This window comes from Poromitra crassiceps (assembly GCF_964638095.1).
Source record: "Poromitra crassiceps genome assembly, chromosome: 18".
NCBI lineage: Eukaryota > Metazoa > Chordata > Actinopteri > Beryciformes > Melamphaidae > Poromitra > Poromitra crassiceps.
This window is the reverse complement of record NC_139636.1, coordinates 21545898-21564707: the sequence shown is the minus strand read 5'-3', so window position 1 is coordinate 21564707 and position 18810 is coordinate 21545898. Positions and strand designations below refer to the sequence as shown.

Here is an 18810-nt window from a genome sequence, read left to right as displayed (position 1 = left end):
TTTACATCACTTTTCCTTCAAAACGGACAGTGGAGGAACAGCCCACCTTTCCCCAGTGACAGGGCTCTCTTTGATAAAAGGTTGTCTCTCTTAGATCAGCTCCAGTGGCAGGCGAGCAGCGGTGCAGAGCTTTATCCGTTGATGCAGAGTTGTTAGTTCTCATTAGCAACATGTCAGTCTGTGTGGCACCCCAATGAGGAGTGACAGCAGGGCCCTGCTGCCAGACAACAGGGTCATCGCCATCCAAGTCAGTGAGCGGCTGCCCGGCTCTGGTCCACACGTTCAAGGTCATCCATCTGAGTTGTGAGGCCATGATAGCAACAGGGACTGAAAGCTCCTCAGTCCTTTGAACCACTTTGGCACTTTGGTCGGTCAACATTCTTGAAACATTGCCAAATTTATATATATATATATATTATAATAAGATATATATATAGATAAGAATATCAGCCGATATATCAAATATATATACGGTATATGAAATTTTTTTTACTCCCTAATATCAGTATCGGCATCGGCCTCAAAAATCCAGTATCAGGCAGGCTCTAGTTAATTTGATTGTGTCAGTGGCGTGCCGTCCATTAGGCGAACTAGGCAAATGCTAGGGGCGCTTGAGCCGTTAGGGGCGCCAGAGAGGGTAAATAAAAAAAGTTTTTTTTTTTTTTTTTTTTTTTGGCAAAAAATAAGCACAACAACGTCTTAAGTCTTTAAATAATAGTGAAATCATTTTTCTAATTCTGGCTTTCTGGCTGCCTGGGCTGCAGCACTTTCACCATGGTCCCTAATCCATGGATTTGGCTGTCTTGTGTTTATCCCACCAACAAAATGCATTAAAAAACAGTTTGTGCTTCCCAGCTCTAATCTTATTTCATACGCGCTCTCTTCAAAAGTGTTTGATTTTCATCATAATCTGGTTTTCCATAATAATAATAAGTTCAGTGTTTATGCCTGTGTTGCTGTCTGTTGTAGTGTAAAACGACTAAAGGGAGCAGGTGCTTACATGAAAGTGAGTGAGAAAAGGAGAAGATACTGAATAATGACATCACAACAGTATAATCCTAATGTTAATTTAAAATTAAATATTCTTCTAAATATGGATGAAAGTCCAAAAAACATCAAATTTTCTTCGGCGCTGTCCTTGCGGGCAGCACAGAGAGTCCCTTCCTTACAGCACCCCCTACCTAAAAGTACTTCCAGCGCCACTGGGGAAGGGCGATTCTGAGCCTGCACTGCAGTGGTGGAATTAGCTGCGATATAATTTTTATTATATTTTCTTTGGGGGGGGAGGGGGGGGGGGCAAATAAATCTTGCCTAGGGCACCAACTTGGTCAGGCACGCCACTGGATTGTGTCCATGTCCATCCATACCATACAGTACATGCTTACTTTCATGCGATTTGGTTTGTCAGATGCATTTGATTACTGGCCAAGTCAAGTAAATCTTATTGTGTGGATTGGGTTTAAACTACGTGACTCATATTTACATTAACATATTCATCTATGTGTTGTCAACATCGTGTTTAGATTCAGTGTTGGGGAAGCTACTTTGAAAGCATAGCTTAAGAAGCTACCAACTACTTCACCATGGAAGTTTATTGTTTATTGTTTATTGTTTATTGTTTATTAAAACAATAAACAAGATGATGCCAAGATGACTGCTAGTCTTTCTGGGGTCCAAGCACATTAGACATATATGACAAGCGATAGTAAAATGCAAGCAATTGTAAAATGTAATAGTAAAATGATAAGCAATAGTAAAAATGCAAAGAGCACAAAGGCAAATCACAGAAGACTGAATAGAAATCAATCTAGCTGACCTATAGCCCAAATATTATTATGATCAGTACAACTATTTATACTTTAGAAAACACACATAGAAAGTAATGTCAGTGTCAAATTATATATATATATATGTATGACATGTATGACATGTATGTACATGTATGTATGTATGTATGACATGTGTACATGGTATGGGAATCTAGGAGCTAAGAACAGAAATAGACTGTCCCGAATTACAAACATGGCGGGCCCTATTCTCCCACAGGCCTTCGGCGCAAAAACTGGCCTTACATGCAAAAAAACATGCCTTGCGCCTGCCTCTGGAAGATATCAACATGGCTTTAGGCCCCCAAATGCACTTTAGGCGAACTGGGCGTGGCGCAGTCCCAGAATGGGCGAGAATGGGCGTTTCGGCCTTAAATACCGGCCTAATGATATCTTCCCACCTGGCGTAAATTTAGCGCTTTGCGCTTTTGAAAACCAGGCCTATTCAGTGCGCTGGTTGCGCGGAGCGCTCATCTGCCTCTCCTCTGTCCCTTCTCTCTGTGTCACTCCCTCTCTCTTACTCATCAGTCTGACAGGCACAATACGGACTGCTTGAAAAAAAGTTAGCCGGTTCTCTCTCTCTCAGAAAAAATAAGTTGTTCTACCGTACATATTTTAACAACATGACAGTTTTTTCTAACATGACAGTTTAGAGCCTGTGACATTCAGAGGCTATTGCATCATCCTACCTGTGCAGTGAAGGAACGAGATCATTCTGGGCAAACATTCACTGCGGCTTCCCTGCAACAGCCAGACGTGAAATCTCCCAGCATGCATTGGGCTAATCCATTTCGATAATAAATCGCATCGAAATTAGCCTAAATAGATAGAAAGGTACATCGAAATAGATCTAAATAATGTGTCATGTTCCCACAACATGCTATTGTAGAACATTTCAATATTGGACAAAATAAAATGCGAAATCCAAACACAACCCTATGTGAAACATATATGTCATCCTGGGCCTATATATATCCCTCGTCGATTTAATGTGATTTAGATAAGTGACAGCGTAACGCTCTTCTACTGTCATGTGCTATACTGTGATGTCTGCTCCAATAACTTGGCCCTACTTTTTTTTTCTAGCTGATGCGTTTAGAACATTCTTTTCACTTTGATCTTGCTATAGTGTAGCGTATTTACATGCTTGCAGTATTTAAACTGCAGTTAGATTGGTTTGAGAATAATATGGAATAGCCAGACAGACAGAGGGGATAAAAGGGGGGGGGGGGATCAGAGCCCTCGGCTTTTCTGAAGCCGGACTGGATCGCTCCGTGGAATTGGAGCTGAAAAGTGAAGCATGTGATTCGTTTACTCCACTTAGCCAATGAGCAGATAGTGCATAATTTTACGCTTAAAAGGCGTGGTTGTAATGCTTAATGCTGGGTGTAGCGCCGATACCAAAATATCAAGTGCGCTGGTCCACGCCCACTGATCTGCGCTGCGTGTGGCGTTGAACGTAGTTCATAGGCCGATGCAACGATAGAGCCCGGCAAGTAAAATTATTGGGAAAGAACAAGAACAACTTGGATGTATTTATAAAACACGGGTGGCACGAAAAGCCAGACAAATTGTGTGTGACCCTGTACATCCCCTTTTTAATGAGTTCACAAAACTGCCCTCGGGAAGACGCTATAGAGTTCCTGCAGCAACCAAGAACATCTACAAAAAAATCTTTCATACCAAACGCAATAAATCTGCTAAATTCATAAATGTCAGACTCATCCACATCAGAACCATGTCCGTTATCGCTGTCTGTAATGTGCTGTTGTCCTGTTGTCTTGTTATATGTTGTATTATGTACCCTATAATTTCCTGTGCTGTGTACTGTGTACTGTACTTTTCATGTGTGCAAGCAAACCTGTGAAGCCGAAGACAAATTTCCACATTGTGGACAACAATAAATTGAATTGAATTGAATTGAATATATATGTGTGTATATATATATATATATATTCCTGAATCCTTTCATTTTATTGCCCAAAATTGTAGTTTGTAGTTTGAGTAGTTAAACTACACAAAAATGACCAAAAAGTAGTTTAACTACTTGACTCACTATGCAAATATAAATGTAGTTGAACTACCAGCAGCAAGCTACTGCAAAATGTAGTTAACCTATGTAGTTCAACTACATGTAGTTCTCTACTCCCCAACACTGTTTAGATTCACCAAAACATTTCTTTGTCACAATGTTCATAGACTGATAGATCAAATATGAATATGTATTACTGCTCTCTACAGGCAGCATGAAGAACTGCAACACAGCTTTAATGGCAGCCTTGTTGTGGTTTTATTTGCATAGTAGTTAGTGAAATTGTAAAGTAATTTATATTGTTTTCTATTCTTTTGTAGGAATCGCCTGATTACACAAATGTCCAAGAGCTGAAGTATTTAGACATGGTTATATCTGAAGTGTTGCGCCTCTACCCACCTGTATTCAGGTACAGTAAGCACGTTAATTGAATATTAATGATGCATCTTCACCAAATATCACTATCAAATACATGTAATGCTGTGGCATTCCTCGGCACTGTTGAAATCCCAGCACTGGTTTATAGTTAATGTGGAGCAGAGCTGTTTCTTTTCTTCCACAATTATTTTCAGTTATCATACTGACCGATACGATCCATAAGTATTATCACTTGTCAGAAGGAATACAGGGAAATGATGTGTTGAGGTGTATAGAACATGGAGGATCCCTCTTTTCAGTGTTACTTTGCTCCACACAGGATTGGCCGTTGCATCGAGGAGGACTGTGTGGTCAATGGCTGTTTTCCTTTGTTCCTGGAAAGTTGACATTTTGAAGATAGTTACAAGGTTTTCACCCAATAGCGATAAGTAGATAGCTGTGACAGGGGGGAACTTTAATTACATTTTTCTTCTTGTCATTAGTGCAGTTACTGCTGTTTGTCTTTGTAGGGCAGTATAGAGCATGCAGGATTCTTCTTTTCAGTGTTCTTTTGCCCGACACAGGTTTGGGCGTTACATCGAGCATGACTGTGTGGTGAATGGCCAGTCTCTACCTAAAGGAGCAACATTGCATGTCCCATTACGTTTCCTACACCGCGACCCAGAACACTGGCCGGAGCCTGAGAGGTTCATCCCTGAGCGGTAGGTGGCGCTCCTTACAAACAAAACTACAGTGTCTACCTGTATTTCAACTTTATCAAGATCTAGCAGATTTCTGAACTGTACTTCTTGACAAATTATAATTCTTCTTTAATCTTTTTCAAATATCTATGTAACTAGCTAAAGCTAGCTGTGTGTTATTCAATTCAATTCAATTCAATTTTATTGCTGTCCACAATGTGGAAATTTGTCTTTGGCTTTACAGGTTTGCTGGCACACATGAAAGTCACAAATACATGCAACAAACACATACACAGTACAGTGAAACGACAGGATCCATAATACAACATAGAAGAAGATGCACAATACAGGCAGAGATAACTCTGATAGTTGATAGTTCTGATGTGGATGATGTTTATGAATTTAGCAGATTTATTGCATTTCGTATGAAAGATTTTTTGTAGATGTTCTTGGTTGCTGCAGGAACTCTGTAGCGTCTTCCCGAGGTTATGGTTTCTTTTGGCGAAAGAGAGAGTAACTACAAATTTAACATACAGTACTAACACTACATGAACTACTGTAGAAGGGCACTGAGAGCGCAAACCTCTGCCAAGGTTGTGCTATTATTGCTTGTTTGTGAGTGTGATCCGGATCTGCTCCTAAATATTATTATGTATGTATGCAATACAAATGTGTACTGCATTATTCAGTACACTGCTAGAATCAACATGCCATCTCCTTTCCATGATCAGAAAGGGTGATAGACACTCTTTACTTTGTCTCAGTTGTAACAGACAGTCAGGCTGTAAATGTTAGCCTATCATAAGGAGATTTGAGTGCAGGTTTTTAAAAGTCCCATATTCTACACTTTCCAGTGTTTAATTGAATGTATACAATAAGAATGGATTGAGCGTGCCTTTGGTACATGACACCACACAAACAGCTTTGAATGGACCTCAAGTCATAAAATACATTTTTCAGCATCTCTCTGAGCCTTTCCAAGAAAATGCCACATAAAAAATGTGTTGATAATTAAAAGAGTCGTTTTATACTTTGAGTGACACCTGGAAAAAATTCCCCTGGGTTTAACAGCTGCCGGGGTCCCCATGCAAGTGGATGGGAATTTTCCTTTCTGGGCTGCATGGCGTCACGTGACTTGCAATACAGAGCTTCGCCACCATGTTCAAATGGCTTCACAGCCCAGCACTATTCCTGGGGGGCTTGATGCTGTCCTATTGGCTGCTCCACCCTGTGCCGATCTGGGGAGACATGCGCAGTAGCCAGCCGCTTCTCGCTTCTTTTCACCTGACGGGGGGAGCTTCCCCAGTGGGACATGGCACATTGGAGGATCACGCTATTCCCACCAGTTCCCTTCCACCCTGACTGACCAGGGGAGGCGCTGGTGCAGCAACCAGGACACATACCTCCAATCCGGCTTCCCACCCTCAGGCACAGCCAATTGTGCCTGAGCACCCGACCAAGCCGGAGGTAACGCGTGGATACGAACCTGCGACCCTCATGTTGGTAGGCAGGGAATCTACCACTACACTACCCGGACGCCCAAGGCTCATTAATATTAACGACTCCTCTGTTCTGATTGGCTAACCGTTTCAAAAGTGAAACTTGTCACACCACAAAACTGGCAACTGCAGCCAGCAAGAGGCAGGGAAAACTCTCGCGTAATAAACAATGACAACTGCTCAATCACTTTGAGAAAAACAAAACAAAAAATACTTTGTTATTCTATTACGGTATTTCTTACAAAAATGATCATGAGCGAACCAATTGTATAATATGGATTGTGTGGAATTTAGTTGGCGATCATCCATTTGAATACTTTCACAATGTGTGCGTCCTGGCGGCTCACCTGGTAGCACGCTTACGACGGTCCTTCGTGCGGCCGACGCGCGTTCTACTCCAACCCGAGGTCCTTTGCCACATGTCATCCCCTCTCTCTGTCCCCACCTTTCCTGTCTGCCTACTGTCCTATCTAAATAAAGGCAAAAATGCCCCCCCTCCAAAAAAAAACAAAACAAACTTTCACAATGTTTGTGTGTATACCACATCAATCTCCTTTAAATACAAGGGGAATCCTGTGTTTTACATGATTTGGGACCTTCAATGTAGCCTTTAAATTCAAACTCAAATGTATGGTTGATCTCCAGGTTCACGCCAGAGGCCAAGGCTAATCGGCATCCATTTGTATACCTGCCGTTTGGGGCAGGCCCCCGTAGCTGTGTGGGACTGAGGCTTGCCCAAATGGAGATGAAGATGGCGCTGGTGCGTGTGTTCCACAGGTTCAACATTGTGGCCTGCTCTGAGACAAAGGTGAGTTGGCCAGGAGATACCTTATATTATTATTATTAGCACTAATGACAACAATCCCTTAAATGAAAATTTAGAATTTTAGGATTCATGTGACACATTACATCGTCAGAACCCCTGAGGAGGTTCAAAGATGGTTTTCAGAGGAGTCGACGAGTTTTTTTTCTTTCCATATAAATTAGTCATTATAAACCTTTTTTGGTGAAAAAGTGAATATTTACAGGATCTAGGCTTGTTTCAGTAATTATTAGTCATGTGAGGGACATGCAACAGAGAGACATACTGTAACAAGGTATCAACTCTTCATGTAATAACTTCCCATTAATGTAAAACGTTATTTTATCTTTGTTAACCCCAGTATGATAGGAGAGTGAAGGGTGAGGGGAGACAACATAAACATGATTATTGTGATGTAAAATGGGATGAATGAACCAGCAGGCAGACAGAAACACATAACACACAATTATAATAATCCTGGGTGCTTTAGAGCAACCGGTAGAGCATGTAGTATTAAATGAATAGTCATTATCTACTCACCCCAATGTGAGTCAAAACTTTGGTTTAGTTTGTTGGTCCATAAAACAATGTCAGACCTTAGTACAACTTCATAGCAGCGTTCTCCAAACAACTGAAGTCATTAGAGACTGATCTTTAGAGTTCCGAAAAGAGCAGAAAAATAACGTATTTAATAAAATATAATAATAATAAAATGTACTTAAAGTCGAGCTGAAATGAAAAATGATTTTTTTTCTAGTTTAGATCACACCCCTGGTTATTCAGTGAACCTATTTAATGTATGCAAAAAAGAATCACAAAAATCTAATTTCTTGAGTTTAAATGTTTTCTACATCAAAAGTTCATTTTTCAGGATTTGATTCATAACTGTAATCTACAGTATGCTGATGGCATTCAGTACTATCAAATTTCTACCCCATTTCAACCAATCATATCACGGCATGACAGCTGTCAATCAATCTTCATTCTGAGGAGAGAATTCTGAGCAGGCAAGATGGCTGCCTAGTGCCTGTAACCTGGGCAGACTTTTCCAGCAAATAAATGTTAATATACTTGGCCAATACGTACAGTATGTAACATACACTAGAAAGAGCAGAGGAAAGAGTGCTTTAAAGCCCTGAGAAAACCTACCTTACTACCTTAATCCATCCTTTTCTTAGGTAAGTTTAAGGTTGGCGATTAGTTTGATTTGTTGATGTTGGGGCCATGCTGTGCTCTGAAACTAAACCTGCTACTTGTGAACTTGTGATGGTGGTTTGGCTGATCATCCTTGGGAGTGGGAAGAGTGGGGGCACTTTTGTGTTGCGGTCCCGTTCCGAGGCCGGTTCCTAACATAATTGGGGGCTCGTCCGCTTTTCTCGTTCGTCAGCACGTCGTCTGAGTATATATATATATTTTATATGTTTGTCTGGTGGGCAGTCTTTGTGCAGGTGGTAAATGGTGTGCATGGAGCTGAGGAAGCTCATGGTGGTAAAGCTGGTGGAGATGTTTGTTGGAGGAGGAGCCGGTCAGAGGGGACCAGTAAGACTGAGGAGGGGCGTGACAAGGCAGGGCCGTCAGTAGCACCGTTTCTCCTCTTTCTGTGTAGACTATGCTACCCTACAAGAGTCCCGTCTCCGTACATAGACTTGCCTGTGACTCTGACTCCCAAGCCGTCTAAATCAGTGATACAGACGTATACATTTCAAAGCCACATATTGAGAAGGGTTCATCGCTTCTCGACGTCGGGGTTAGAAAGCTCGACGCTGCTCATAAATGCCTCTTTTCATCTGAAGTCTGTGCTGGTGATATTTTTTCCAGGTTAGAGCTCCCAGCCGTCAGAGCGCTCAACAGCGCCACTCTGGCCAAAAGCTTGGTAAAAAATATCACCAGCACAGACTTCAGATGAAAAGAGGCATTTATGAGCAGCGACGAGCTTTCTAACCCCGATGTCGAGAAGCTATGAACTCTTCTTCTCAATATGTGGCTTTGAAATGTTTCTGTGACACTTGTAAATACGTCTGTATCGCTGATTTAGACGGCTTGGGAGTCAGAGTGACAGGCAAGTCTATGTACGGAGACTCTTGTAGGGTAGCAGTCTACACAGAAAGAGGAGAACGGTGCTACTGACGGCCCTGCCTTGTCACGCCCCTCCTCAGTCTTACTGGTCCCCTCTGACCGGCTCCTCCTCCAACAAACCTCTCCACCAGCTTTACCACCATAAGCTTCCTCAGCTCCATGCAAAGGCACCTTGACTAACACCATTTACCACCTGCACAAAGACTGCCCACCAAACAAACATAAAATATATATATACACGCACACAGACGACGTGCTGACGAATGAGAAAAGCAGACAAGCACCCAATTATGTTAGGAACCGGCCTCAGGGAACCGGACCGCAACACAAAAGTGCCCCCACTCTTCCCACTCCCAAGGATGATCAGCCAAACCACCATCACAAGTTCACAAGTAGCAGGTTTAGTTTCAGAGCACAGCATGGCCCCAACACAACTAACCAATCAAACTAATCTCCAACCTTAAATTTACCTAAGAAAAGAAAATGATGGATTAAATAAGACACAGCTCTTACCTATAAGCTCCTACAAAATAAACATGAGAAAATGTAAAAAAAAACTAAAGGGCTTCTCCCCCTACTTTCTGCTACTTGGGTAAGTGTTATTTACAGTGTACAAAAGTGTAGATCTGGAAGGTAACTATTTACAGTTTAGACTGCACAGGTCTACCAAGATAAAGACATCTTAATAAAGTTCTGCCGAACTACTAAAGTAGGTCTACACACAGTTCCTACCTGACAGAACACAGCAGTCAGCACAGCAGCCATCATCGTTGGGAATGAGGAGAGCAAGGGGCGACAGGATGGCATCAGCTGGCTTAAATGCTCTCCACCAGCCAATCAGCCAGCAGCAATCTGACACCTGACCAGGCCAATTAGGATGAACACCACCTGCATCTCATTTCTCAATCACACACACACAGAGGAGGAAAGGAATGATGAACACATGAGAGAAATATACAAGGACTGAATGTGAACATTAGCTTCTGTAGCTAATTGAGTTTATAATGACTCAGAGCTTGGGACACCTTGTATATTAGCCTGTATTATCCCATACATGTAAAAAGCAGCTGTGATGGCAAAAATTAGGCTTACAACATATACAGTATATAAAATATGTGACTGTGTGTGTGTTTTGTACATGATTAGTTCATTAACTATGGGCTTAATTATAAATGAGTTATGACTGAACGTTACTATAAAGCACACATGGGCAACATACGGCCCCCTGTGTGGCCCGCGATGGGATTGCAAATTTTTTTTTTTTTTTTTTACAGTGCACCTGAACGCAACATGCAAGATACCCGCTGAATAAGTGTCCAAATGTTCATGTCATTCTGGCCAATATTCTTCTGTTATAGCATTTCAGTCTGGAATATGGAATATCTTTCAATAATCTTTATGACTAAAAGGCCAAAAGTAATCTCATGTGTAAGAAATGGCTGTTCTACATTGAGGTAGAAATTTAAATAATTAACTTGTTGGTTTTGGATTTATTTAGCTTCAAGAGTGCATGTTCGTGTGACCCTCAACACAGGCTTTGAGAATCCCGGCCACTTACTGATACTTATGCTTAAATTAACCCACTCATATTCTGGTTTATTTCAAGAAAAACATTTCGGATAGTGGAAATTCTAATTGGCTGGTAACTTTAAAATCTAGCAGCCATATTGGCAGGTGGTGAAAAAAGTAAATTTCAAGCCCTGCAGGGAGAGTGTGGTGACATAGGAGTGAGTGAGAAAAGGATCAAATATTGGTGGTTAAGACTGAATAATGACATCACAACTGTTAATTTAAAATGAGTTATTCCTCTAAACCTGGCTTCAAATGCCCCAATTTTTTCGCGCTGGCGCCGTTCAGCCCTCAGCAAAATCTGGTAGCGAGGACTTTTTTTGTGGCCCTCTCTATCATCAAAGTTGCCCATCCATTACGACATGACAATATTTGTTCGGCCCCCGGCAACAATCTGGATTTCTCATGTGGCCCCCCATGAAAAATAGTTGCCCACCCCTGCCTAATAGAATAACACTGTGTTTATCTCTATGCGATATAAACGGTATAGAGATAAGCACTGTGCCTATCTCTATGGGATTTAGATTGCATAGAGATGAACGGATGGTTATGATGTAACCTAGGTTTCCTGAGGCGAGACTTCTCTCCCTCATCAATTCCGTTACCTAATCCAGCGCAGCTGTTGTGGATTACCACTTTAAGGCACTTAATTAGCACCACCTGGGTGTGATTGTTCAGGTGTGGCTGGTTGAACTTTTCACAGTGCACTATGAAAAGTTTGACCTGTCTGGTTTAACTTTTTACAGTGGGCTATTCAGCAAAACCTCTCTCTCTTTATCACTCTCTATGTCTCTCACCCAATTTCAGCTCTCTTACTCAGTTGTAAAGCAACATACATCTGTCAAAAAAGTATACAATGGCTGAAAATATCTTTTATAAATTATGGATAGAAGACACAAAAGCACAAGTTAAAGGAAAATAACATAAAGAATGTGATGAAAGCACCTGACTTTAGTGTAAATATAATTTAACTTAATTTATTATTTAGTGTTATTTAAAAAAAACTATGATTATCTGCACTGTCAAAAATATTATGTATTTATTATTATTATTATTATTATTCTTATTACTCTAATTAGAAGTGCAATAAAAACTAAAGGATTGTTACGCCTATTTCCACTTTTATTCAAATACAAATAACTTTGCTGCCTCAAAAAGCACAGATGAAAGTTCAGTCTGTGCACAACCCAGGTTTGAACTCAAAACCTCTTCCTCTGAAGGCAGCTGACATACACAGCGAACCACAAAGGTACTGCCAGTGATGCTGTATTTCTCTCTGTATGACTTTTGAAGTGGCTGGCTATAGGTCAAAAGGATATATTTTAGCTTTTAGTCAATTTAGAAATAGTTAAGTAGCTAATCTGTGGGCACTTTCTTCTCTTTCCTCTGGCTGTCCATTCAAAACTGACTGAGACTCGAACCCACGACCTCAAAAGAGATTGAGGCCTCAATACTGCTGGCAGCAAGCTAACCCTCTGTGCCACCAGGTCAGACCGCTTAAGGCTGGTTTTCTCAGTGCTTTTCACTATTTCCTCTGGCTGTTGCCATTCAAAAGTGAGTGACTGAGGTGTGGGCTGACTGTCTGTAGGAGGCGCTCTGTCAGCCAGTGTGTTTCCAGCCATGTTAAAGAGATGGGAGACCGGTTTGAGGAACAACATCTCTCCTCCATCGGGAATCGATGTGTTACCAAACTTTTTGTTACCCAGTCACATATTTGGTTATTAAACATGGGGCTACATCAGACAATGAGATGAATGTGTAATGTATGGTAGACGTTCCTTTCACATGGTGCTCTTTTCTGGAACAGGTTCCTCCAGAGGTGGAGTGTCTCAACATGCTTAGACCTAAAAATGGCATATTTGTGAAAATCACAAGAAGAGAGGGAGAAGATCAAGTGAATTCTCCACCAGATGATTAGAAGCTCACCGTTCCTATTCATACAGTAGGTGGTAGAAAAAACCTATGAAACAAAAGATGAGCAATAAATAATGCAGCAGGATAATAATGCACCCCCCTCCCCCCCACGACCAAACTGGCGCAGTATGGCAGCCTCCTGCGTCGTGGTGTGGGTTGTCTTGCTGGTAATCCTGTACATGTTACAACAAATGTGTATGTATTGTATAATTTTGAAGCGTGCCTTTATTACTTTTCAAACTAGTAATAATGTGAATAATCTGAGTGTATTTTATTTTAAATGCATTGTCCAATGAATCTGATGGCGCCGCTCTGTGGCGACTTGGTTCTGCCTTCCTCACTCTGAGAGCGAACCCAGAAGAATTTCACACATGATACTTGTACCATGAAGTGACAATAAAATCATCTATCTATCTATCTATCTATCTATCTATCTATATATATCTTGTGTGATTTCCCGGGGTAGCGGATTGGAATACATGTATTACTAATACTGTTGAGTTGAGAAAAGTTGCAAACAAAATAGAAATTATGTTTACTCTACTATGGAGATTGTATTTTGCAGTGACTGTATATGAATGACATGAATTTTAATGTGTCATGCTTATTACTGTTGAATGTAAAAAAATAAAGGCAAAGGTTCTATTTGAAATTGAATGGCTTGAAATTCAATGTGATTATTACTGACTATGATTAATCAGAAGTATGTTTTCTCATTTAGCTTTTTGTTGATTATAAGGGCTCTGCTCTTGAGAACATCGCAGCATGGTGGATGAGTGATTTGATTGTTCTGAGAGTCCACCTATAGGTACCAAATGCCACACTGCCAACGGCATCCATGGAGAAGAAACGAAAACACCTGTAGACCATATACATACAGTACACACAGCCAATCAATATAGCAAGTCTAGTACAGTCCAGTACAGAACATGCCTAAATAGCCATAATTGTCCTCGTGACGAGACCAATGACTCAAGACCATAGACTGCTGTAGCTGCAAGGGTACAACATTAGCCTATTTCACTTCCCACCCAATTTACCCATTTTGTGACTAAAAGGCAGGAAGTAACACAGGTGCAAGCAAAACCTGGAACTGGAACACCTATTGATTGGAAGTTGGAAACCCTCATTAATGTTTTGCTTGCACCTGTGTTACTTCCTGCCTTTTAGACACAAAATGGGGGAATTGGGTGGGAAGTGTAAAAGGCGAATACTTCAGGTGCTTTGCTCATGTGGGGGGGGGGGTGCAGAACTGAAAACACAAGAGAATGAATGTGGGTTTGGTAAAAGATACATCATGCAAACATGAAGAGGAATTATACAAAGCAATACAAAAATGACTTGAAATGAATTCTACCATTGTCACGAGCTTGGAGCCAGCCTTGAATGCGTGTTGTCATAATTCACTCTCTAGCTGACTTTAAAGAATGCACTTTTCACTAAATTCACACATTTTAAAACTGACAGTTCACACAACTTTAACACTACATGTTATCATATCATATGTTAACACTGTGGGTCTGCTACTCACAATAAGCACATGAGGAGGATGAATGCATTCAACAATTTATTGCAGGACATGAAATTGATATGGCATGATGTTTGCTTCTTAATATTACTTGATTGGTTTTCTAAAACTAATCAACATAATAAGGTTTACAAGATAAAGTTAATGTGAAAATTCCAACATCCACACAGGCATGTTTACTAAAATATCTGAATTCAATTACAGTAGGAATCATGGTATATCCGTAGGAATCATGGTCATACATTACAGAAATGAAGAAAAACAAATTTTGATGAATTAAAGATAATCAACAACAGAGTTTTCCATATAAACAATGTGGATTTGTTTATATTCCTAATTTCACTCATAGACATGAGTACGGTATGTTGAACCTTCTATAACTGACTTTGTGTGTCCTTAGAGATGTGTGTTTAGTGAGATGAATTTAGTCTTCTAGGTCACTTGCAAGAGCAAGATTCCCGTAGTGAGAGTCCTTGAACCCTTTTGGATAAAACAAGCCTGGTGGGAATGCGACAGGCAGGGCCGGATTACTGCACATGCCTAGGGCCTTGCCACTAGGGGGCCCAGATATGGACTGGAGCCAGTGTGACGTGACCCATTGATTTTTGAACTCCCGTTTGGAAGCCTGGTGTGGTTGTTGCCATCTTGGGATGGGCTTCCAATCATGGAAGTTGGAAACTCTCATTAATATTTTGCTTGTGAAATCCTACACTTGCACCTGTGTTTACACTGCCTTTTTGACACAAAATGACCACTGTGAAAGCTCGTGCATTTTTTTTTTACCCATGTAATGCAAAGCGTCTTTGAGTTTTTAGAAAAGCGCCTAATACATTTAATATATTATTAAGAAAGAACAAAAGAAAGTGGCCAGGTCTTCTTCTTCTGTGGTGTTTTATGGCAGTTGGCATCCTTTATGTTGCATTACCACCTCCTTCTGGATTTATCCATCCACTGTTTCCATACATTCTGTATAACCCGATCACTCCACCAGCTCCTGGCAGTGCCTCCAGTGGCCAGGTCACCGAAGGAAAGTGGACAGGTTGCCGATGATGTCACAATGATGACAGAGCAATTGTGATGTCATCGGTGATGTCATTAGTGAGTGATGTAAATAGTGTTGCAGTCACGCAAGCAATTGCAATGTCATCAGGATGTCAGTGATGATGTCATCAGTGATGTCACTCGAGCATTGTAATGTCATCCTTATGTCATCAGTGTGACATGATGAGTGGAATAATCAGTGACAACATCAGTGATGTTATCCAATTGTGACATCACTCAGTGATGTCATAAATCCTCCCCTTCCCTGAGGTTATAAATTGGACAACTCATAGCCTGAACCACAATAACCGCCTACAACAAAACTATACATGCAGATCTTTGTGAAGACCCTCACTGGCAAGACCGTTACCCTGGAGGTTGAGCCAAGTGACACCATCGAGAATGTGAAGGCCAAGATCCAGGACAAAGAAGGCATTCCCCCTGACCAGCAGAGGCTGATCTTTGCTGGCAAGCAGCTGGAAGATGGTCGAACCCTGTCTGACTACAACATCCAGAAGGAGTCCACCCTCCATCTTGTCCTGCGTCTGAGGGGCGGCATGCAGATCTTTGTGAAGACCCTCACCGGTAAGACCGTCACCCTGGAGGTTGAACCAAGTGACACCATCGAGAATGTGAAGGCCAAGATCCAGGACAAAGAAGGCATTCCTCCCGACCAGCAGAGGCTGATCTTTGCTGGCAAGCAGCTGGAAGATGGACGCACCCTGTCTGACTACAACATCCAGAAGGAGTCCACCCTCCATCTTGTCCTGCGTCTGAGGGGCGGGCAGGAAATCATTCCATGCTGCTAATTCCAACCAACTAGCCTACTTGTTTTTCTTCTTTGTTATGGCGTGGCCACCAGGGGCCCAGGCATCTAATGTATAAGAGGGTCTGTCTGTATGTTTGTCTGTCCGTCCATCCATCCGTCTGTCTGTCTGTCCCTATGAAAGAGAGAAAATGGCCAGGTCGCTGAAAGAAAGTGGCCACGTTGCCGATGATTTCGCACTGATGACATCGCTGTCATCTATGACATCACTGATCACATGATGACAACACAAACTCGGGATGGTTACTTTTCTCAATCGTTACACAATGTAGCTGCTCCATGCTTGTGCATACTTTCATTTCCAATATATGCTGCAAATGATGTGTTCAATTTAAAGGAAAATCAATAAAAATGGCAAAAAATAAAGTTGATCTGAATCATAATCATAATATAGAATATATATAGTACAAATACAGCTAGGGGTCATAACAGCAAGCAAGCTAACGTCTAATATTAGCCAACTAAAACCACAATATCAGCATAATTATATTTTTCAGTTTTTTGTGCATCACTTTTGCCTCCAACCAGCCATTTATTCTGGTAACACAGGCCTTCTGCAGACAGTTTAATAATGGTAATAATAAGCTAATACGGCAAACTACAAGCTAAAACAAGCTAAGTCCCTACCTCCATGAATCAAAAGCTCCAGCTCCAGGACTCCAGCTTTCCCACGACATCGGTCACATTGCTGCGGTTTGACCAGACGGGCTTCACTAGATAACACTTTTTTCCTTTTTTTGTTTATTGGATGTTTTCTTGCTTATTGTTGGAGTCTATTGTCGTGGGTCTTTTGTTGACGTTAGTTAGCATCTATCTCATTATCTCACACCAGAGAGACACCCAGAGAGGGACACACACACACACGCACACACACACACACACACACACACACACACACACACACAGAGGCAGTGAGAGAGACGCACCAGGAGACAGCCTAGAAGGCTCTTTCACACCGGCCTTGAAAGCCTTGAAAAATGCACGGAAAATAGGATTAGCGCCTCCGATGTGAAAGTCGTGAACGCGCTTTGGTGGACAATTGTTTTACGCCTTTTGTCCCGCGACGGGAGGTAGTAACAGCGCCGGGTTACCTGGCAACCCGCCTCCACTTGAAAGGTCGTCGCAGCTAGCCGGAAAAGGTGCGAATGGTCAGCTCATTCATAAAAAAAATTACAGGGGAAATCACCTCATGTATCAAGAAAGTGCAGGAGTGAAAGTAAAAAAAGTAGCCTATACAATCATGACTGCAGGGACGCCAGGAGGAATGCTCCGTGCGGTTAGGCTTTATGCTCAAACGATGTTGACATTAGTAGGTAGGCTACAATTAACGGATATAATAATAAGCTTCAGAGGGCTATAGCTGTCTGTGGCGAGTTGGTCTGAGGTTATTCCCTCTCGAAATCAGCTCTGTGCATTCCCTTACAAAAACTACTAACATTAAGTAGTCATGTGCATTTATAGCCTATACTATTCCCCCGACGAACGTTATGCAGACTGCAGCTGTTTGATATGCGGGCGGTCTTGTATCGTTCCAATTTTAGTAGGACACCATATCGATCTGCCCGCCCACCATGCGAGTGCACTATCCTCCCTGCTCAGCGGACTAGGAGGGAAGTCTTGTTGAATGAATTTGTTCATCATACAGTAGCCTAGGCTACACTAACCTATCGAAAATATACATTTGGGCTAGGAGGAGCAGGAAATCCCTCCGCTCGCCTTTCAATCCGGGAGCAGGGGATTTCACCTGAAAGTACACAGCAGCACAGTAATGTGGCCGTGCTGCTTGGCTCTGTGTGAAAGCAATTTCTGTGGCGAGGCGGCTGGCTTTACGGGACTCCTAAACGGCAATTTTTGCGCGATCTGTGTGTGAAAGAGCCTAGAGAGATGACAGAGAGGATCAGAACCCTGACCCACCCACATCCCCCCAGCCACTCCCCCTACCCACCCCTCCTATCCCGACTCTCTACGACCTTCCTATCCTTGGCTATGGCCCTTTGAAGCGTTTGATAAAAATTGCATTTAAAAAACGCATTTACGTTCCAAAAGTCATAAAAGTTATTCACGTTTGTGAAGATTATCATGCTGAACCCAAATTCATGCTCCCATAAACTTTTGTTAACCACAGAACTTATTTTATGCATTTAAGTGAAATCTCCATTCTAAAACCCCTTTCACTTTTTTGCTAACGAACCCGGAAGTATACTTCCGGACTCATTCCCGCGGTTCTCTATTTAAATGTTTTTAAAATCCAACTGTTAACATATGTGTTACATTCTGATGCCATGATAAAACACTTGTATTATCAATTTATTTTGTAGATAAATTCCGGATTTTATTATTTAGAAAAAATGAATAGTCAGTCACAATAGACAATAGTCTAGAAACAATATTTTCCCATACTCCCTTTTCCTTTTTCCATACTTTTCCAGATGTGGAAAATACTAAAATCTAATTCTATACTTTTCCATACTTTCCATACTTGCGTAGGAACCCTGTATAGTACATGCTATACATATTTAATTTCTGATAGTGTTTTTTCCCACTGGGTAATGATGTGAGCCTCAGTAACTTGCTTCAACCATAACAGAACATGACAACAGAGGAATGGTGAGCTTCTAATTGTCTGGTGGAGAATTCAT

The 18810-nt window shown here is 41.5% G+C and overlaps 1 protein-coding gene and 1 pseudogene across 2 annotated transcripts in view; both read left to right on the top strand.

The window, feature by feature from the left end:
- The window catches only part of LOC310793013 (thromboxane-A synthase-like), a gene marked incomplete at its 3' end in the record, with an annotated part of 80833 nt that extends 68053 nt beyond the window's left edge, over positions 1-12780 (top strand). Inside the window, exons 10-13 of the mRNA XM_083654764.1 lie at positions 4179-4267; positions 4800-4937; positions 7061-7223; positions 12670-12780. Coding sequence (XP_083510890.1) covers positions 4179-4267; positions 4800-4937; positions 7061-7223; positions 12670-12780 — 501 coding nt within the window. The remainder of the gene's footprint in view (positions 1-4178; positions 4268-4799; positions 4938-7060; positions 7224-12669) is intronic.
- Positions 12781-15902: 3122 nt separating this feature from the next.
- Positions 15903-16154, top strand: LOC310793012 (ubiquitin pseudogene; annotated as a pseudogene). The gene has a single exon. The product of its transcript is annotated as a ubiquitin pseudogene (transcript).
- The last annotated feature ends 2656 nt before the right edge of the window (positions 16155-18810 follow it).